This window comes from Chiloscyllium plagiosum, unplaced genomic scaffold (assembly GCF_037043375.1).
Source record: "Chiloscyllium plagiosum isolate Xiang-an unplaced genomic scaffold, Cpla_swu_hap1 HiC_scaffold_2, whole genome shotgun sequence".
Taxonomy (NCBI): domain Eukaryota; kingdom Metazoa; phylum Chordata; class Chondrichthyes; order Orectolobiformes; family Hemiscylliidae; genus Chiloscyllium; species Chiloscyllium plagiosum.
This window is the reverse complement of record NW_028270140.1, coordinates 36,168,360-36,188,912: the sequence shown is the minus strand read 5'-3', so window position 1 is coordinate 36,188,912 and position 20,553 is coordinate 36,168,360. Positions and strand designations below refer to the sequence as shown.

General features: G+C 41.6%; 1 protein-coding gene across 6 annotated transcripts in view; it reads left to right on the top strand.

The window, feature by feature from the left end:
* The window catches only part of susd1 (sushi domain containing 1), a 95,734-nt gene that overhangs the window by 18,732 nt on the left and 56,449 nt on the right, over window positions 1-20,553 (top strand). For 4 of the 6 annotated variants that reach the window (XM_043715935.2, XM_043715999.2, XM_043715919.2 and 1 more), the window contains exons 4-10: window positions 45-224; window positions 6,335-6,514; window positions 10,297-10,476; window positions 13,993-14,172; window positions 15,176-15,355; window positions 17,751-17,930; window positions 20,299-20,478. In XM_043715935.2, coding sequence (XP_043571870.2) covers window positions 45-224; window positions 6,335-6,514; window positions 10,297-10,476; window positions 13,993-14,172; window positions 15,176-15,355; window positions 17,751-17,930; window positions 20,299-20,478 — 1,260 coding nt within the window. The remainder of the gene's footprint in view (window positions 1-44; window positions 225-6,334; window positions 6,515-10,296; window positions 10,477-13,992; window positions 14,173-15,175; window positions 15,356-17,750; window positions 17,931-20,298; window positions 20,479-20,553) is intronic. The other 2 variants (XM_087996124.1, XM_043715961.2) reach the window with 1 other exon arrangement.

Genomic DNA, 20,553 nt, shown 5'->3' with positions numbered 1-20,553 from the left:
CAATATACAAAATTGTAAACTAACTTATGTTTAACTCTTTGCAGTTGTTGATTGTGGATCACCACCATCTTTACTGAACACACTGTTTCATCAACCAGTCAACACAACCTACAGAAGCAGAGTTGTATACCAGTGCCAGGTTGGCTATGTGCATGTGACAGGAAATGACACATCAGTCTGCTCTGCCCAGGGACAATGGGAAGGAGCAAACCTGGAATGTGAAGGTTGGTGTTCCAGAATGTTTCACAGCCTAAGTTAAATTATAACTCTATGTAAATGACAATGCTAGAGTGACTCTTTATCCATAATTGCCTTTCAGTTGTTGTAGCAACACATAAATACTGTGTGGATGTTTGTCAATACGTGTGACAGCATGAGAGATACAAAAATGAAATTGTTATTGTAACACATTCTCTTTGTCCAGGCTGACTACACAATCCTTCCCCATTACTTTTCAGTTATTGTACACCTCGGTGTGACTGCACTCCCTGGGCTCCATTCTTAGCTTTTTTTAAAATTTTACATCTGCAGGATATGTGTCATTTGCTCCCCATCCCTTATTACCTAATCTATCAAGGCATAACCAGAGAATGATTTGGAGGTGCCCGTGTTTGGTCTGGGGTGTACAAAGTTAAAAATCACACAACACCAGGTTATAGTCCAACAGGTTTAATTGGAAACACTAGCTTTCGGAGTGCCACTCCTTCATCAGGTGGTTGTGGAGGACACAATTGTGAGACACAGAATTTATAGCAAAAGTTTACAGTGTGATGTAACTGCGGTTATACATTGAAAAATACCTTGATTGTTTGTTAAGTCTCTCATCTGTTCGAATACCATGATAGTTTCACTTCTTTCATGTGTAAATCACTTAAATTTTGTGATTTACACATGAAAGAAGTGAAACTATCATGGTATTTGAACAGATGAAAGACCCCACAAACAATCAATGTATTTTTCATTTCAATGTATAATTTTAGTTACATCACACTGTAAACGTTTGCTATAAATTCTGTGTCTCACAATTGTGTCCTCCACAACCACTTGATGAAGGAGCGGCGCTCCGAAAGCTAGTGTTTCCAATTAAACCTGTTGGACTATAACCTGGTGCTGTGTGATTTTTAACTAACCAGAGAATGACCTGCAATTACATATGCCCCGCCCTCCCTACTATTACCTTTAATGTGTCTCAAGGATCTCCCACAGCAACATTATCTGAAAGTAGTGTTATTCAGTGCATATATGCTTGCAAAGTTTCACTTTACTTCACCTCCACTTTGCTCAACTCCTTCACCTTAATAAATTATGGGACTGTTCCTCTGAAATCCGTCACTGCAGGAACAGAAATTTCCTCCAAATAAGTATTAGGAAGAATGAAGGTGTTTAGGCATTTTTGATCCTCATTCCATTTCCTTGCTCCTGAATCTCTCCCTTTTCCTGGCAATAGTCTAAGACTAACCAGCCTGTCTGCAATCTTGGTATAGTATTTAATCCCAAATGAGCTTAATTCCAACTACATATTCATTTTATCACCAAGCTCATCTCCTTCTCATTCTGTAACTTTACCTCACTATGCCCTTGTCCCAGTTCATTTGCTGCTGAAATCTTCAGTCCTGCATTTGTTACCTTAAGAATAAACTATTCTATTGCACAGCCAACCTCCCTCATTCTATCTTCCATAAATTTCAGGGCACCCAAAACTATGCTGTCAATGTCTTAACTCACTCTGGACCTTTGTCCATGCTGATTTACGTCATTACCCAGTCAACCAATATTTTCATTTTAAAACTCTCATCCTTCTTTTCAAAATCCTCCTTAGCCTTGTTCATCTGTCTTTGTGATCTGTTTCAAAAATCAACCGTCCAAGATCTGAGAGCTCCTTGAATTCTTGTCTATCCTCAATGTATATCACTGTGGCATAGGTGGCAGCACCTTCAGTTACCTCAGACCCAGACTCTGGAATTCCTTCTCTAAGCCATTCCATCCCTTTACTTCACTTGGATCTTTAAAAATGCTCCTTAAAGTCTACCTCTTTACCCAAGCTTTTCGTCATCTCACCTTATGTAGAATCATACAGCACGGAAACAGACCCTTCGGTCCAACCAGTCCATGCTGACCATAATCTCAAACTAAATTAGCCCCTCCTGCCTCAATTTGGCCCACATCTCTTCAAACATTTCTTGGTCATGTACTTACCTAAAGGACTTTTAAGCTTTCTAAATTGACTCACATCTAGCACTTTCTCTGGAAGTTCGTTCCACACGTGAACCACTGTGTAAAAATAAATTGCCTGTATGTCTTTTTTTAAATCTTTCTCCACTCATCTTAAAAATATGCCCTGTCATCTTGAAATCCCCCACCCTAGGGAATAGACACCTGCCATTCATTTCATCTCTACCTCTCATTATTTTAAAAACCTCTATAAGATCACCTCTCAACATTCTGTGCTCCAGTGAAAAAAGACCCAGCCTATCCTTATAACTCAAACCCTCCAATCCCAGCAACATCCTGGTAAATCTCTCCAACTTAATATCCTTCCTATAACAAGGAAATCAGAACTGGACATAGTATTCCAGAAGAGCCTTACCAATGTCCTGTTACAGCACAGAAGGAAGTCATTTGGCCCATCATGCCTAGATCACTCTTTGAATGAACAATTTACTCTGGGCTGCCCTCCTGTCTTCTAGGATAAACCTGCATGGACTTTGTTTTTAGATAATATTCTAATTCCCCTTCTGAATGTTTTAATTGAACCCATCTCCACTACACTCTCATTGAGGACGTTAACCATTCATTACATGAAGACGTTTTTGTTTCCTTTGCTTCTTTTTACCAGCTACTTTATAACTGTGTCCTCTGAGTCTGGATTCTTCCACAAGTTGGAAACGTTCTTCCCATGTACTCTGTCTGGATCCCTCATGATTTTGAATTCCTCTACTAAATCTCCTCACAGCCTTCTTTTTCCAAGGAAAGCAATCCTAACTCCATCATCTACCTTCATATCTGAGTTCCTCATTCTTGCAACAATTCTCATGAACCTTTCCTACAACCTCTCCATTGCCTTCACATCCTTCTTGTAGTGCAGCCCCAGATCTGAGTGCAAAACTCCAGCTGAGGGCAAACTGATGTCTTATTAAAGTTCAAAATAGTCTTCTTGCCCTTGTGCTCAATGCCTGTATTAACCCGGGATTCGGTATGTTTTATTGTGCACTTTCTCAAACTGCCCTTCCATCTCTACTTGACTTATGGACATAAACACCCAGGTCTCCCTGCTGCTGCATCCCTTTAGAGTTGTGCTCATTATTTTATATTGTTGCTCCATGTTCTTCCCACTAAAATTAATTTCTTCACATTTCTCTGCATTGAACTTCACCTGACACATGTTCACTCATTCCATCAATGTGTCAATGTTTTTAGAAGCTCTACACTAGCCTCCTCAGTTCACAATTCTCCAAGGGTCATCACCTTCAACCTTCTCCCTTGTGCTCTCGAGGGAGTGTGGCGAAGGTTTACCAGGCTGATTCCGGAGATGGTGGGACTGACATTCGAGAACAGGTTGACTTGGTTAGGATTGTTTTCACTGGAGTTCAGACGAATAAGGGGGGGGAGTTTCATAGACACTCATTAAATTCTGACAGGACCAGATAGGGTAGATGCAGGGAGGATATTCCCAATGGTAGGATTGTTCAGAACGAGGGGTCATAGTCTGAGGATTCAGGGTAGACCATTTAGGACGAAGATGAGGAGACATTTCTTCACTCAAAAAGTGGTGAGCCTGTGGAATTCAAGAGGACAGGAAGTAGTTAATACCAAAACACTGAATGTATTTAAGAGGCAGCTGGATATAGCACTTGGGGTGAATGGAACCAAAGGTTATGGGGAGAAAGCAGGATTAGGCTATTGAGTTGGACGATCAGCCATGATTGTGATAAATGTGGAGCAAGCTCGAAGGGCAGAATTTGCCTTTTGCTCCTATCTTCTTTGTTTCTATGTTTCAATGTAACCACTGCAGTCCACATGATATATATCTATATGCTGTTAGGATATGAGTTCAAGGATGTTGACTCAGTGATATCGAAGGAGTGGTAATATTGTTACAATACAGACCTCTACTTGGCTTAGAGGGGAACTTGCAGGTGCTAGTGTTTACTGCATCTGCTGTTCTCAACTTTCAAGGTACTAGAGGCCATGGAATTGGAAGGTACTTTCAAAGAAGCCTAGGTTTGGAGGGATTGCCTTATGAGCAAAGGTTAAACAGATTTGGACTCTAGAATTAGAGGTAATTGTACAATTACAACTTTTAAAAGGCATCTGGATGGGTATACGAATAAGAAGAGTTAAGACAGATGTGGGCCAAATACTGGCAAATGGGACTAGGTCAGAATGGGTTGTCTGGTTGGTGCAAATGAGTTGGACCGGAGGGTCTGTTTCTGTGCTGTATGACTTTATGACTCTATGATCTCTTTTAAACCTATGGGAATTTTAAGGGGCTTGATAGGGTAAATACTGAGAGGATGTTTCCCCTTACGGGAGAGTCTAGGACCAGAGGGCAGAGGCTTAGAAATGAAGGGATGCCAGTTTAAGACTGAGATGAGGAGGAATTTCTTCTCTCAGAGGATTGTGAGTCGTTGGAATTCCTTACCACAGAGAGCTGTGGGGACAGAGTCATTGTATACATTTAAAGCTCAGGTAGATAAATTCTTGTTTGGTAAGGGAATCTAGGGTTATGGGGAAATGAAAGGAAGTGAACATGAGGAATGGCTGATCAGCTGCAATCCTATTGGACGGTGGAGCAGGCTTGAGAGGCCATACAGCCCCCTGTTGTTCCTATTTCTCATGGCCTTATAGGTGAGGTGTCACCATGTTCTAATAGACGTTATGCACGGCTGCTGCTGTGTATTGGTGCAATGAGAGGCTATTGAAGGTGGTGGATAGGGTGTCCTTCAAGTGGGTTGTTTTGCTCTAGATGGTGTCAACTTTTTTGAGTATTATTGGAGCTTCACTCATCCAGGCACATGGAAAGTATTCTGCCATACTCTTAACTTGTGTCTTGTTGATGATGGCCAAGCTTTCAGGAGACAATTTTAGGTCTATCTGGCATATCTTCCTATAGTTGGTTGGTGAGGATGAGATTTTTCCCTGAAATTCATTCCCTTACCTCCTGTTGTAGATCCTAGCTGGCAGTTACATCCTTTAGGATTTGGCCATCTCTGTCAGTAATGGTGCTGTTGAGCCACTCTTAGTGATGGGCATTGAAGTCCCTCTAGCACAGGACATTTTATGCCCATTTTATCCTCAATGCTTCCTGCTTTCTCCAAGCAAAGATGGAGAAGTACCAATTCATTAACTGGGGCATGGGGTTGTGTGAGTGGTAGGTGGTAATCAGAGGAAGGTTTCTTTGCCCATTTTTGACCTGGTGCTATGGGAGTTCATGGGGTTTAAAGTCAATACTGATGATACACAGGGCATCTCTCTTCCAACTGTATACTGCTGTGCTATCTCCTCTCGTGAACAGGACGTACCCAGGGATGCTGGTAGTGGCATCTGGGACGTTGTAAATTACGAATTTGAGAGTCTGACTATGTCAGCCTGTTGCTTGACTAGTATGTGAGACATCTCCCACTTTTGGCACAAACCTCCAGATATTGGTAAGGAGGATTTTGTAAGATTGACATGGCTGTCATTTCTGTTGTTGTTTTCTGGTACCTAGATTGATGCTGAGTGGTACATCCCACTTCATTCCTCTGTCTAGATTTAGTAATGGTTTGACACAACTGTGTGTCTTGTTAGGGCATTTCAGAGAGCAGCCTCGGCGGTGTGTGGCTGAAATCACATGTAGGTCAAATCAGGTAAGGACGGTAGACTTCCTAAAAAAAACTAGATTGGTTTTTACTACAATAGAGGCATCGCTGCCTTTAGATCACCTTTTAATTCTACATTTTATTGAATTCAAACTTCACTATCTGCCATGGTGAGGTTTGAACCTATGTCATCAAAACAATAGCCCAGGATCCTGGATTACTAGTCCAGTGACATTACCTTAACATTATTATTTCTCTATTATGGACACTAATGGACACATACAACTATTTATCCTCAAAAGTCTCTTTCTGTGTGTCAGTGTCACATTTTGTACTTCCTGTAAAGTGTCTTGGGGTGTTTTATTATGTTAAAAGTGTTAGATAATTACAAGTTTGGTAGTCAGTGAGAAAATGAGTCTTGTAACATGCCAGGAAGTCATACAAAATAGGAAGATCCCAGTTTTAAGCCCCAACATTAACTTTTGTTTCAATGTATTTGAATATACTTAACTAGTATCTTTGTCTCTTTTCAGCTGTTGACTGTGGATCACCACCAACTTTATTAAATACAGTGTCATATCCGCCAGTCAACACAACCTATGGAAGTACAGTTAAATACCAGTGCCAGGATGGCTATGTCCCTGTTAGAGAAAATGAGACATTAATCTGCTCTGCACACGGACAGTGGGAAGGAGCAAAGCTGGAATGTAAAGGTCAGTGTTTTGTTTCCAAGCCTCAGTTAAAGTGAGGCAAAGACCAGAATGTTTGTGTTATAGTTCCAATCCTAGTGGTTTGCTGTTGTCTTGTCAGTGTCAGCCAATTAACCCCTATGAGCTGCCAGGCAATCTGAGGGACAGCTGGAGTAAAACTAATTGTACCAAGATCCTCAGTGAAGTATAAAATTAAACTGATGGAGTGTCTAAAGATTTCTCCTCGTGCTATGCACTGATTATAAGTGGAGCATGAAATGTGTAAGTGTGCATTGTCATTCAAATATGTGCAAGATGGAATGCATTATTAAAAATGCTCCTTAGACTATGCAAAGTCAAGCAGGACAAATAGAAATGAACCTGAGGAAATTTAGTTGAAAGTCATTTATTTTGAAACTGCAGAAGTGCTAAAGGGTCTGCAAAGTCATGCTCATTGGCAAGTTACAAATACATTAATTCAAATTCTGATTGGGAATCTTTGGTCTGTGATAGTTGAACTAAGGATGGCCTATTGTGCAATTTTCTTCTCGTTCAACTCATTCTGCCTTGTGTCTCTCTCTCTTCAGTTCTCCATAACATTTTCCATTTCTCAGGAGAATCTTTCATTCTATCCTTTTAAACCTGTCCCCATCATCTCTCAACATATGCTCACGTCAAGCACACCAGAAGATTGGGAGTTCAAATCCAGAGCCTGACATTGAAATCTAGGTGGGCATTCTTGAATACTGTAAAGGGAGCTCTGCATTGTCAGAGAAAGTGTCTTCCATGGGGATGTTAACTACAGGCCCATTTCTCCTTCTCGGCTAGTTGCGAATGATCGAGTGCACAAACTGAAGAGCAGGGGACGTTCCCCTTGTGCCCTGGCCAATATTTATCCCTTGAACAGAATGCCAGAAATAGAATGTACGGTAATTATTACATTGCTGTTTACAGGAACTTGTTGTGAGCAAATTGGCTACTTCATTTCCTACATTGCAATAGTGACTACACGACACAGTTGGCTTTCAAGTGTTTCGAACATGCGGAGTGTATGAAATGCACTATATAAATGCAAATCTTTCTATGCTGAAAAGAACATTCTTCTTGTAATATTTCCAATAGTCTTAAATTTTAAGATTATTTGTTAGCTTTGCTGCCTATATTATGTCTGGCACATCTCCTGTAATAATAAGTTTGTCCTTTGGGGAGTTCATCTGGGAATTAAGTTCTGGTGGCCAGTGACATCACAAGATAAGCTTTGTCCATCAGGATATAAAGGATTGAACCTTGGTGGAAATAACCAGTGTCTTATTGGTTTCTAATTAGTATAGCAGTAACAGTTGGAAGTGCTAAAATCACTGTCGCTAATAGTAATGTGTATTTACTTTTAAATTGAGCCTTATAGTCTCTCAGATGTAATGTAACTATCTATGAAGTATTATGTAATAACATTTTATTGTTTATCAAGATCGAGCCCAACTTCTGAAAACCCACATGGGAATCCTTTCCAACTGGCTAACTGCATCTTAGACTAATATCAATAAGACGATTTAGGCAATTCTAATTCGAACTTTGCAACAACCTATCGTAGCTTTCTTCCTTTTTGTCCTCTGTAATGTTTTTCACAGTCTTTGCAGGGTATCTTATAAATAACTTACATCCTGTTTGATGTGAGTGTCAGTTGTTAAAGAAAACTGACCATATGATTGTACAAACATCAACTGGCCACTGCCAGACATGACCAGTACACTCGTTTTGAACCACTTAGACAACAAAGGACATAAATTCAACTGGGGCAATGTGACCATCATTGGTAAAACAGAGACACGTGAGAGAATTCCTTCAACCCTAGCACAACAACCTGAACTCAATAAATAAATAAATACATTGAACTGGACCCCATTTATAAACATTCAGATACAGAACTGGAAGTACTAAAAAAAAAGACACAAAAATACCAGGCAGGATAGACACCAACACTTTATTGAAGATGCACTGACATTGTAATCTAGCGAGGAGACGAAATGTCTCCAGAAAACCACACCAGCTCAGTGAATGAATCTACGACCTCATCCACAACCCGAGCTACAAATCTTTTCAAAAACTCTCAAAGTCTTTGATATCTCAGAAGAATAGACTAAATAAACATTAACTGAGATGAACTCTAATATTATTGTTAAGCTTCATTATTTTGCAATAAGGTAAACACAAAGTACACAATTGTTATGATTGTAATTATTCCATTGAAACATATTACTTGATGCTATGGTAATGAAGCAAAAATTAAGAACACATTATATTTTCTCACTTCAGTAGTTGTTTTTACTTGATGAAGCTTGATTTTCCAAATTCCTAGCATTTTGGTCTCAGTGGACATCTTTAAAAAGCCTGGCAGCCTATGCAGCATCTTGTCTCTAAAATGCCTCTCGGCCACCTTATAGTTTTGATCCTCCTGTTGACGAACACAGAATTAGAAGGTTTCTAGTACAATGAATGTGATGTTCTTTTGATTGCTAAGATAGAATGACAAGTTATTTATTTACCATCTGTACAAATTACAACTTGAGTAGTTTAATTACTTATCGTTGTAGCCCTCTTTTTTTTTTAAATGAATGCACCAAGCTTATAAAAATCTATTTATGGTAACTCATTGTTCCAAGATGATGACTTAAGGAATTGCTGCCATCTCAGGCTTTTAACCACTGCAAGAGTCCCTGGCACCAAGCCTCTAGTTCTGCCTGCCCCAGCATGGAGTGAACGCCACAAATAGCCCCCTCTCATTCACAAGGTATGAACTGCACCTACTTCCAACAGGGTTGAACTCCAACTCTTGTTCAAAGGGAGTGAATTCCATACTCATTCCTTCACCTCAAATGATGTGAGCTCCACCCTGCAGCTCAAAATATATTGCTCATTTAAGAAAAGATATGCTTGCATTGGAGCCAAACCAGAGAAACTCGGCCGAACTTGGCTATGGAGGGACAATTGTCTGAGGAGAGGTTGTGTAGGTTAGGCCTTTTGCTTATTAGAGTTTAGAAGAATGAATGGTGACTTTATTGAAGCATCCATGATTCTTGGAGGACTTGACAGTACAGATGCAGAAAAGTTGTTTCCCTTGTGCAAGAGTCTAGGACCAGTGAGGGCATAATCTCAGAATAAGGAGCTGCACAATTAAGAGTTGAGGAGGAATTTCTTTTCTCAGAGAGTTGTGAATTTGTGAAGTTCTTTGTCATTGGGGGCTGTTGAGGTTGAGTAAGTAAATATATTCAAGGCTGAGATGGACAATTTTTTATCAGTGAGGGAACTGGGAGGAAAATGGAGTTTAGAATTATCAGATCAGCCAGGATCTTATTGAATGAAGAGCAGATTCGATGGGTTGATGGCCTACTCCTGTTCTATGTCTTATGGTCTTATTAAATGTTATCTAACAATAATCTAAAAGTCTTGCCTGAATTTGTACAAAGACCTGAAGAAACCACATTTGATCAGGATGTGACAGCTGCTGGGACGGCAGAGGGGCTTGCTGATAGAAGCTGTCCCAGGGACAGGATTTCCTCCCAGATGGGGGTGGTAGGTCAGCATCAAGCCAATTATATGGCAAACGGCCAAAAGTGACTGTGGCTCTGGTCTGGCTTTTACTTAAGAGGCAGGGACCGTTGTGTAAAATCCAGTTCATACATTCGTAACTCTTAGGCTAGTTCTCCTGTTCATCAGGTTAGATGTGATGGATAGGCTCAGCATTGCTTTTTAAACGTGTCAATATCAGAGGAAGTGATCTAGAATATCTTGGGTTTGTGTCTGCTCAGCTCTGGACTGTGGATCACCACTAAGTTTACTGAACGCAAGGCCACGTCAACCAGTCAACACAACGTATGGAAGTACAGTCGTGTACCACTGCCGGGTCGGCTATGTCCCTGTGAGTGGAAATGTTACATCAGTCTGCTCTGCCCAGGGGCAGTGGGAAAGAGCGAACCTGGAATGTGAAGGTCAGTGCTCCAGAATGGCTCAGATTAACCCTGCTTGAGGAATAACAGGCTGGAACGGAGTTTCTATGAGCACAGAAGGTCATACCATCAGCCTTAGCAATTATCTTTAGGTTCAGTCCGAAGAGCAGTGGGTAACCAGTTAAGAACTTGTTAACATGACTTAAGATATAAGAGGAGGGCAGGCCTTTCTGCCCATCAGGCCTGCTCTTCTAGAGCTCTGGTTTGCAATCAGTTATAGAGCTATAGAGTCATAGAGATGTACAGCACAGAAGCAGACCCTTCGGTCCAACCCGTGCATGCCGACCAGATATCCCAACCCAATCTAGCCCCACCTGCTAGCACCCGGCCCATATCCCTCCAAACCCTCCCTATTCATATACCCATCCAGATGCCTTTTAAATGTTGCAGTTGTACCAGCCTCCACCGCTTCCTCTGGCAGCTCATTCCAAACATGAACCAACCTCTGTGTGAACTTGTTTTCTAAAGTTTAAGTGGTTCAAATCACCCCCCGATCCCTGGTTCTGTACACAACCTATTCAGGGAATGTGAAATGAAGAGGCAGGAGACAGGTGTTACAGGACAAAAGAATCTATGCATTTATTTAAAATACGTATAATACAACAAAAATAGGTAAATGCAATAAAGAAGGACATTGACACAATTTGTTATTCAGAAGACAGTAGTGCTATTAAATACACTATTAGCTGGATTAACACGATAGAACCTTATCCTACGGACGTTTGCAAAAAATAATAGTTTTCATTACAGAATCTTTAATTAGGCTTCCTACCTTTGAGGTCCCAATGCACTGTCATCACCCACTTTCCCTCCTGCTAGCTAGGTCGAAACTTTGGGGTTTTGGGAATTTAAGCTCACCACTAAGAAAACACAGTTTTGAAGTACGTCTGGCTGTTCCTATTTGCTGTACCCAGAACTTTAGTGAAGACTTTGGGCTGTGTCGGCTTCTCAGTTTGGGTTGAGTCCGCAGATCCGTTAAGGTGCTTGTTGGATCTTTCGGGTAAGTACCTGGAGTTCTTTACTTTCTGCTGGCTTGTAGGCTCGGTGTTCACCTCAGAATGTGTCAAAGGACTTGTGGGGTCAGTTGGTCTGGAGAGTTGTCAATCTCTCGTTCTGCTGATTGTGGTCTGTTGCTGTCAGTTCTCTGGATTTGGAACAGGCCTGTGTCCAATAGCTCTTGTTAGAGAAGCTCTTAAGATTGCTCTCTCAGATGGGATTGGGGTGTGCAATTATAATGATTGTGTGTCCCTTATCTTTGTGTCAAATCTGTGCTTTTCATTTATTTCTGGTGTTTTCTTCTGAAGTTATGATTTGGAGGTGCCAGTGTTGGACTGGGGTGTACAAAGTTAAAAACCACACAACACCAGGTTAAAGTCCAACAGGTTTAATTGGAACCACTGGCTTTCAAAGCGCTGCTCTTTCTGGTGGTTGAGGAGTGTAAGATCGTAAGACACAGAATTTATAGCAAAAGTTTACAGAGTGATGCAATTTTCACACTCTAAACCTTTGCTGTAAATTCTGTCTTACGATCTTATATTCCATAACTACCTGATGAAGGAGCAGCGCTATGAAAGCTAGTGCTTCCAAATAAACCTGTTGGACACCCCAGTCCAACATCGGCATCTCCAAATCATAAATAGACAGGCAGGAGGCTGGAAGAACACAGCAAGTCAGGCAGCATCAAGAGGTGCAGAAGAATATCGACGTTTCTGGTGTAACCCTTCTTCAGGACCCTTTTCCACCTCCTGATGCTGCCTGGCCTGCTGTGTTCTTCCAGCTTCCTGCTTGTCTGTTTTGGATTCCTGCACCCGCAGATTTTTTGTCTCTGAGCAATAGTCGTAGACTGCAATCTCCATTCTGCTGGTTCTGTATTTGCTGCCGCCTCTGTCCAGTTTTTCTTTTTCTTTTTAAAAGTTTTGTAAGTCCAAGGTTTTGTCCAATATTTTAAACATTGGGGACTTTTGCTCGATCCTACATGTATTAAAGGATACACAATTCTTGGAGGACTTTTTGACAGGGTAGATGCAGAAATGTTGTTTCCGCTTGTGGGGGAGCCTCTGACTAGAAAGGGCATAATCTCCGAATAAGGTGCACATTTAAGACCAAGGTCACGAAGAGTTTTATAGCAGCCTCTTGCCTGCTAAAACGCAGGTAGATTGCTAACTTGACCATACAGCAAGGGATGCTGGTACATCGGCCAAGTTAAACTCTGAAATCACACAACCCACACAGCAGATATAGAGCAAACACAGCAGCCAGGTGCTAATAACATGAGCCTGATGTAAAAGGCAACAGTTACCTTGACAGACATACCCCCAGCAACTTGTCCACTAAACAGGAGGGCCCAGACAGGAAGACACCGGGTGCTGCTGCAAGACAATCGAATAGTAGAATGCCATCTAAATGATTGACTCTGTTTCAAATAATAAAGTGTATCTCCCTGATTGGCCAGAACTATAGAAAGTTCCAGAAAACCATCTAAAAGGTTCAGCATAAAAACAGGGGGTTTACCTGCAGATCTCTCTCTCTCGGCACTGCTCGCTTGAATCATCTGAGGCCTTCCGAGGACATCAGCTTGGTAAGAGGCAGAGACCAGCTGAACATCCAGAGAGAGGGTTTGTTTCCGGGCTGTACACCTCTATGACTCTATGACGCCAAATATTGCTGCTCTGCTTTTCTTCTGAAGTAGTGCCAGGGGCTCTTTTCATCCTCCTGATTATAATGGATGGAGCCTCCTTTTAATGTATCGCCAGAGGAGCACACTTTCAACTTTGGATTAACTTGTTGGCATAGAATTGGTGCTGAAGTTCCTGGTATGCCATAAAAACATAAATGGGAAGGAGTGATACTGAAATAGGAAGTTCAATGCTCAAGAATGCTTTTACAACCGAGTTAAAGTAAAGTTCCTTTTGTCATCAGATGAGAGAGTCCAGGTTGTTCTCCTGTGGTTGATCATTGTTCACATCCCTGATGAACTAATCCACCTACAGAAAGTCTGGCAAAGATTTCAAGACATTTATTTAAGTCAGCTCCTATACCATTGTGTTTTAGAAAGTTGACTCTCTGACCATTCTTCTGCAGAGTATTAACATTTGTCATTGAACCCATTGACTTCTAAATAAATTGTTTTGGCTCGGTCAATGTTCTGAGAGAACTTCTATCTTTAACAAAACTAGCAACAATGTGGACCTCCATTTAATATTTTGTTCTGATGGTAGAAAGGGCATTACTTGTCTAATAAATATTGTCCACTCTAGGGACCAGGTACCAACTCTTGTGTTGCAATAGAATGATGGCAGCTCTAAAATACCTGTAATCACATAAGTTAATTCAGGACACAATTTGCAATGATAACAACTCAGTTGCAATATATGTTCAGAATGCTGATAATACCTTGTATTTTTGACATCATTTGGAGATTGGAGATGGTTGCAGTTTCTATTTGTCACTTGCCCAAACAAAAATATTCCACCCTCATGTGAGTTTGTCTCTCCTCAGCTGTTGATTGTGGATCACCACCATCTTTACTGAACACATTGTCCCGTCGACCAGTCAACACAACTTATGGAAGTACAGTTGTGTACCAGTGCCAGGCTGGCTATGTGCATATGAGAGGAAATGACACATTAATCTGCTCTTCCCAGGGACAGTGGGAAGGAATAAACTTGGAATGTGAAGGTCAGTGCTCCAGAATGTTACCAAAAAAATTCACTCTGAAGTAATTGACAATTAATTTCCCAAAAAAGTACTTTATGGTGTGATTTTTTTCTCATGTATTCATTTTTCTAATTGAGTCAATTATATCTATAAATCCCAACAGTATATTTTGGAGCTTGGCACTCTCAGGACAAAGTAGCTGCTTGATTGACACCACATCAACAAGCATTTACCCCCTCCTTCACTTCCACTCAGCAGCAGCAGTGTGTGCTATCCAGAAGATGCGCTGCAGAAATTTGCCAAAGATCCTTAAACAGCACTTTCCACACCCACGATCGTTTCCATCCAGAAGAACAAGTGCAACAGATACATGAGAACAACATCGCCTCCAAATTCCCCACCAAGCCAATCACCATCCTGCCTTGGAAATATATCACTGTTCCTTTGCTGTTGCTGGGTCAAATCCTGGAATTCCCTCCCTAAGGCATAGTGGGTCTACCTACAGCATATGGATTACTACAGCTGAAAGAAGGCAGCTCATCACTACCTTCTCAAGGACAACTAGGGACAGGCAATAAATGCTAGCTGGCCAGTGATGCCCATGTCCCATGAGTGAAGAGAAAAATGTGTAAATGTGAAGGTTATCTGGGCTCCGTAAGGATAAAGTTGTCTAACTTCCACATTTAAATGGCCTGCGAGTGGCTTCATATCCCATTGTGGATCTATGTTTGTAGTTTATAGCAGTGCTGCATTGTTGGAGAAACCATATATCAGAAAAGACATTGGGGCTCTGTTTATGTGTTCAGAAGAATATAACACATACCTTGAACCTTTTTAGAAGTAAATAGAAAGTTTCTCCCAATGTCCAGACCACGTTTCCTCCTTAAGTTAATGGCATTCATTATTTTCTCTGAATCTTCCTTTTTGAAAATTGGTTGATATAGAGATTTGGTTTCTGGTTTAAAAATGCATCATCAATACACAGACAAGCACATGAAACTGACTTTGAGTTGTCTCTCCTCAGCTGTTGATTGTGGATCACCACCATCTTTACTGAACACACTGTCCCATCGACCAGTCAACACAATCTATGGAAGTACAGTTGTATACCAGTGCCAGGATGGTTATGTCCCTGTGAGAGGAAATGGCACATCAGTCTGCTCTGCCCAGGGACAGTGGAAAGGAGCAAACCTGGAATGTGAAGGTCAAAGCTTCAGAATGTTGCCAAACAAATTCACTTTGAAATAATAGACAAATAATTTCCCAAAAATTACTTTATGGTGTGATTTTTCTCTCGTATTTATTTTTCTAATTGAGTCAATTATTCTTGTGAATCCTAACAGTATTTTTTTTTGCCTGGATGAGTGCAGCTCCAACAGCATTTGGAGCTTTACACTATCCAGAACTAAGCAGCCACTTGATTGACACCACATCAACAAGCATTCACCATCTCCACCACTGACGCTCAGTAGCAGCTGCATGTACTATCCAGAAGATGCACTGTGGAAATTTGCCAAAGATCCTTAAACAGCCATGACCATTTCTATCTAGAAGGACAAGTGCAGCAGACATATGAGAACACCATCACCTCCAAATTCCGCTCCAAGCCAATCAGAATCATGACTTGGAAAAATATCACTGTTCCTTCCCTGTTGTTGGGTCAAAATCCTTGAACTCCCTCCGTAAGGCATTCTGGGTCTACCTACAGCATGTAGATTTGAGGGCAAATTGGTTAATATGGTGTACATGGATTTCAGTAAAGCGTTTGATAAGGTTCCCCACAGTAGGCTAGTGTAGATATTCTGGAGGCATTGAATTGAGGGTGATTTAGCGGTTTGGATCAGAGGTTGGCTACTTGTGAGAAGACAGAGACGGCGATTGATGGGAAATGTTCATCCTGGAGTTCAGTTACTAGTGGTGTACTGCAAGGAGCTGTTTTGGGGCCAGTGATGTTTGTCATTTTTATAAATGACCTGGATGAGGGTGTATTGAATGGGCTACCAAATTTGCAGATGATCCTAAGGTTGGTAGAGTTGTGGATAGTGCTGAAGGATGTTGCAGGTTACAGTGGGACATAGATAAGCTGCAGAGCTAGTCTGAGAGGTGGCAAATGGAGTTTCATGCAGAAAGGTGTGAGGTGTAACAGGAATACAGAGCACTGGGCTAAAGGTAAGAATCTTGGTGATGTGGATGAGCAGAGAGATCCTGGTGCCCATGTGCATAGATCCCTGAAAGTTGCCACCCAGGTTGATAGGGTTGTTAAGAAGGCATGTGGTGTATTAGCTTTTATTGATAGTGGGATTGAGTGTTGGAGCCATGAGGTCATGTTGCAGCTGTACAAAACTCTGGTCCGGCCAGACTTGAGTATTGTTGTTCTGGTCACCACATTATAGGAAGGATGTGGAAGCATTGGAAAGGGTGCAGAGGAGATTTACCAGGATTATGCCTGGTTGGAGGGAAGGTTTTATGAGGAAAGGCTGAGGGTGCTGAGGCTGTTTTCGTTAGTGAAGAAAATTGAGAAGTGACTTAATTGAGACATACAAGTTAATCAGAAGATTAGATAGGGTGGACAGTGAGAGACGTTTTCCTCAGATGGTGATGGCGAGCAGGAGTGGACATAGCTTTGAGTTGTGGAATGATGGATAAAAGACAGATGACAGAGATATGTCTTTACTCAGAGAAGTAAAGGCATGGAATGCCCTGCCTGCAACAGTAGTAGACTCGCTGACTTTAAGGGCAATTTAAATGGTCATTGGATAAACACCTGGATGATAATGGAATTGTGCAGGTTAGATGGACTTTGGATTGGTTTCACAGGTTGACGCAGCATCGAGGGCCAAAGGGTCTGTACTGCGCTGTAATGTTCAATGTTCTGTGTTCTGCTACGGTTCAAGAAGGCAGCTCATCACTACCTTCTCAAGGACCATTAAGGACAGGCAATAAATGCTAGTTAGCCAGCGATGCCCATGTCTCATGAGTGAATAGAAACATGTGTATATGTGAAGGTTATCTGGGCTCAATAAGGATCAATTGGTCAAACTTCCACATTTAAATGGGCTAAGAGTGGCTTGACATCCCATTGTGAATCAATGTTTGGTGTTTAAAGCTCTACTGCATTGTTGGAGAAGCCATCAGAGAGGTCCCCATCTTAGAGGGTCCGGTTTCCATGGTTTCAGTTACTTGTGGTTTACCGTGGCAAAAACGTACTATAGGGAATGTTCCAGAACCATGGACAAGGGGGCTGCGGGGAAGATAAGTTTCCCATTGAAATGAATGGGTTCACTCCTATCTTCAGTTTCGGGCTTCGGAACGTATCCCTCGTGGTACGAGGGGACCACTGTATTTCAGAAGAGATATCGAGGCTCTGTCTATGTGTCCAGAGGAATATTTCAAATCCCTTGACACTTTTCATTGGTAAATATAAAGTTTCTCTCAATGCCCAGACCACACTTTCTCCTTAAACTAATGGCATTCATTATTTTCTCTGAACCTTCCTTTTTGAAAATGGGTTGATATGGATATTTGGTTTCTGGTTTAAAAATGCGTCATCAATACACACAAAAGTACATGAAACTGACTTTGAGTTTGTCTCTCCTCAGCTGTTGATTGTGGATCACCACCATCTTTACTGAACACACTGTCCCGTCGACCAGTCAACACAACCTATGGAAGTACAGTTGTGTACCAGTGCCAGGATGGTTATGTCCCTGTGAGAGGAAATGGCACATCAGTCTGCTCTGCCCAGGGACAGTGGGAAGGAGCAAACCTGGAATGTGAAGGTCAGTGCTCCAGAATGTTACCAAACAAATTCACTCAGAAATAATTGACAAATAATTTCCCAAAAATTACTTCAGTTGTGATTTTTCTCTTGTATTTATTTTTCTATGTGAGTCAGTCATCTGTGAATCCTAACAGTAAATAATTTTTTGCCTGGATGAGTGCAGCTTCAACAACATTTGCAGCTTGACACTATCCAGGTCAAAGCAGCCACTTGATTAACACCACATCAACAAGCATTAACCATCTCCAGCACTGATGCCCAATAGCAGCAGTGTGCACTATCCAGAAGATGCATTGCAGAAATTTGCCTAAGATCCTTCAACAGTCATGACCATTTCTATCTAGAAGGACAAGTGCAGCAGATATATGAGAATACCATCACCTCCAAATTCCCCTCCAAGCCAATCAGCATCATGACTTGGAAATATATCACTGTTCCTTCACTGTTCGAGTCAAAATCCTAGAATTTCCTCCATAAGGCATTCTGGGTCTACCTACAGCATGTGGATTTGAGGGTAATCTGGTTAATGTAGTGTATATGGATTTCAGTAAAGCATTTGATAAGGTTCCTCATGGTAGGCTAGTGCAGAATTTCTGGAGGCATCAGATTGAGGGTGAATTAGTGGTTTGGATCAGAAGTTGGCTAGTTGTAAGAAGACAGAGGGTGGTGGTTGATGGGAAATGTTCATGCTGGAGTTCAGTTACTAGTGGTGTACTACAAGGATCTGTTTTGGGGCCAGTGCTGTTTGTCATTTTTTATAAATGACCTGGATGAAGGTGTATTGGATGGGCTACTAAATTGGCAGATGACACTATGGTTGGTAGAGTTGTGGATAGTGCTGAAGGATGTTGCAGGTTACAGTGGGACATAGATAAGCTACAGAGAGGTGACAAATGGAGTTTAGTACAGAAAAGTGTAAGGTGATTCACTTTGGGAGGAGTAACAGGAATACAGAGCGCTGGGCTAATGGTAAGAATCTTGGTGATGTGGATGAGCAGAGACATCTTGGTGTCCATGTGCATAGATCCCTGAAAGTTGCCACCCAGGTTGATAGGATTGTTCAGAAGGCATGTGGTCTGTTGGCTTTTATTGATAGTGGGATTGAGTGTTGGAGCCATGAGGTCATGCTGCAGCTGTACAAAACTCTGGTCCGGCCAGACTTGAGTATTGTTGTTCTGGTCACCACATTATAGGAAGGATGTGGAAGCATTGGAAAGGGTGCGGAGGAGATGTACCAGGAGGAAAGGTCTTATAAGGAAAGGCTGAGGGTGTTTTCGTTAGAGAGAAGAAAATTGAGAAGTGACTTAATTGAGACATACAAGATAATCAGAGGGTTAGTTAGGGTGGACAGTGAGAGACTTTTTCCTCGGATGGTGATGGCTAGCAGGAGGGGACGTAGCTTTAAGTTGAGGGATGATGGGTATAAGACAGATGTCAAAGATATGTCTTTACTAAGCGAGTAGTAAAGGCATGGAACGTCCTGCCTGCAATTGTAGTAGGCTCACCAACTTTAATGGCATTTAAATGGTCAGTGGATAAGCATCTGGGTGATAATGGAATCGTGTATGTTAGTTGGGCTTTGGATTGGTTTCACAGGTTGACGCAGCATCGAGGGCCAAAGGGTCTGTACTGCGCTGTAATGTTCAAAGTTCTACTACGGTTCAAGAAGGCAGGTCATCACTACCTTCTCAAGGACCATTAGGGACAGGCAATAAATGCTAGCTAGCCACTGATGCCCATGTCTCATGAATGAATAGAAACATCTGGGCTCAATAAGGATCAATTGGTCAAACTTCCACATTTAAATGGGCTAAGAGTGGCTTGACATCCCATTGTGAATCAATGTTTGGTGTTTAAAGCTCTACTGCATTGTTGGAGAAGCCATCAGAGAGGTCCCCATCTTAGAGGGTCCGGTTTCCATGGTTTCAGTTACCTGTGGTTTACTGTGGCAGAAACATATTATAGGGAATGTTCCAGAACCATGGACAAGGGGGCTGCGGGGAAGATACTTTTCCCATTGAAATGAATGGGTTCACTCCTATCTGCAGTTTCGGGCTTCTGCAGTAGGTCTTGGAATGTATCCCTCGTGGGTACGAGGGGACCACTGTATTTCAGAAGAGATATCAAGGCTCTGTCAATGTGTTCCCAGGAATATTTCAAATCCCTTGACACTTTTCATTGGTAAATATAAAGTTTCTCCCAATGCCCAGACCACACTTTCTCCTTAAACTAATGTCATTCATTATTTTCTCTGAATCTTCCTTTTTGAAAATTGGTTGATATGGAGGTTTGGTTTCTGGTTTAAAAATGCATCATCAATACACACAAAAGTACATGAAACTGACTTTGAGTTTGTCTCTCCTCAGCTGTTGATTGTGGATCACCACCATCTTTACTGAACACACTGTCCCGGCGACCAGTCAACACAACCTATGGAAGTACAGTTGTGTACCAGTGCCAGGTTGGCTATGTCCCTGTGAGAGGAAATGGGACATCAGTCTGCTCTGCCCAGGGACAGTGGGAAGGAGCAACCCTGGAATGTGAAGGTCAGTGCTCCAGAATGCTACCAAACAAATTCACTCAGAAATAATTGACAAATAATTTCCCAAAAAGTACTTGAT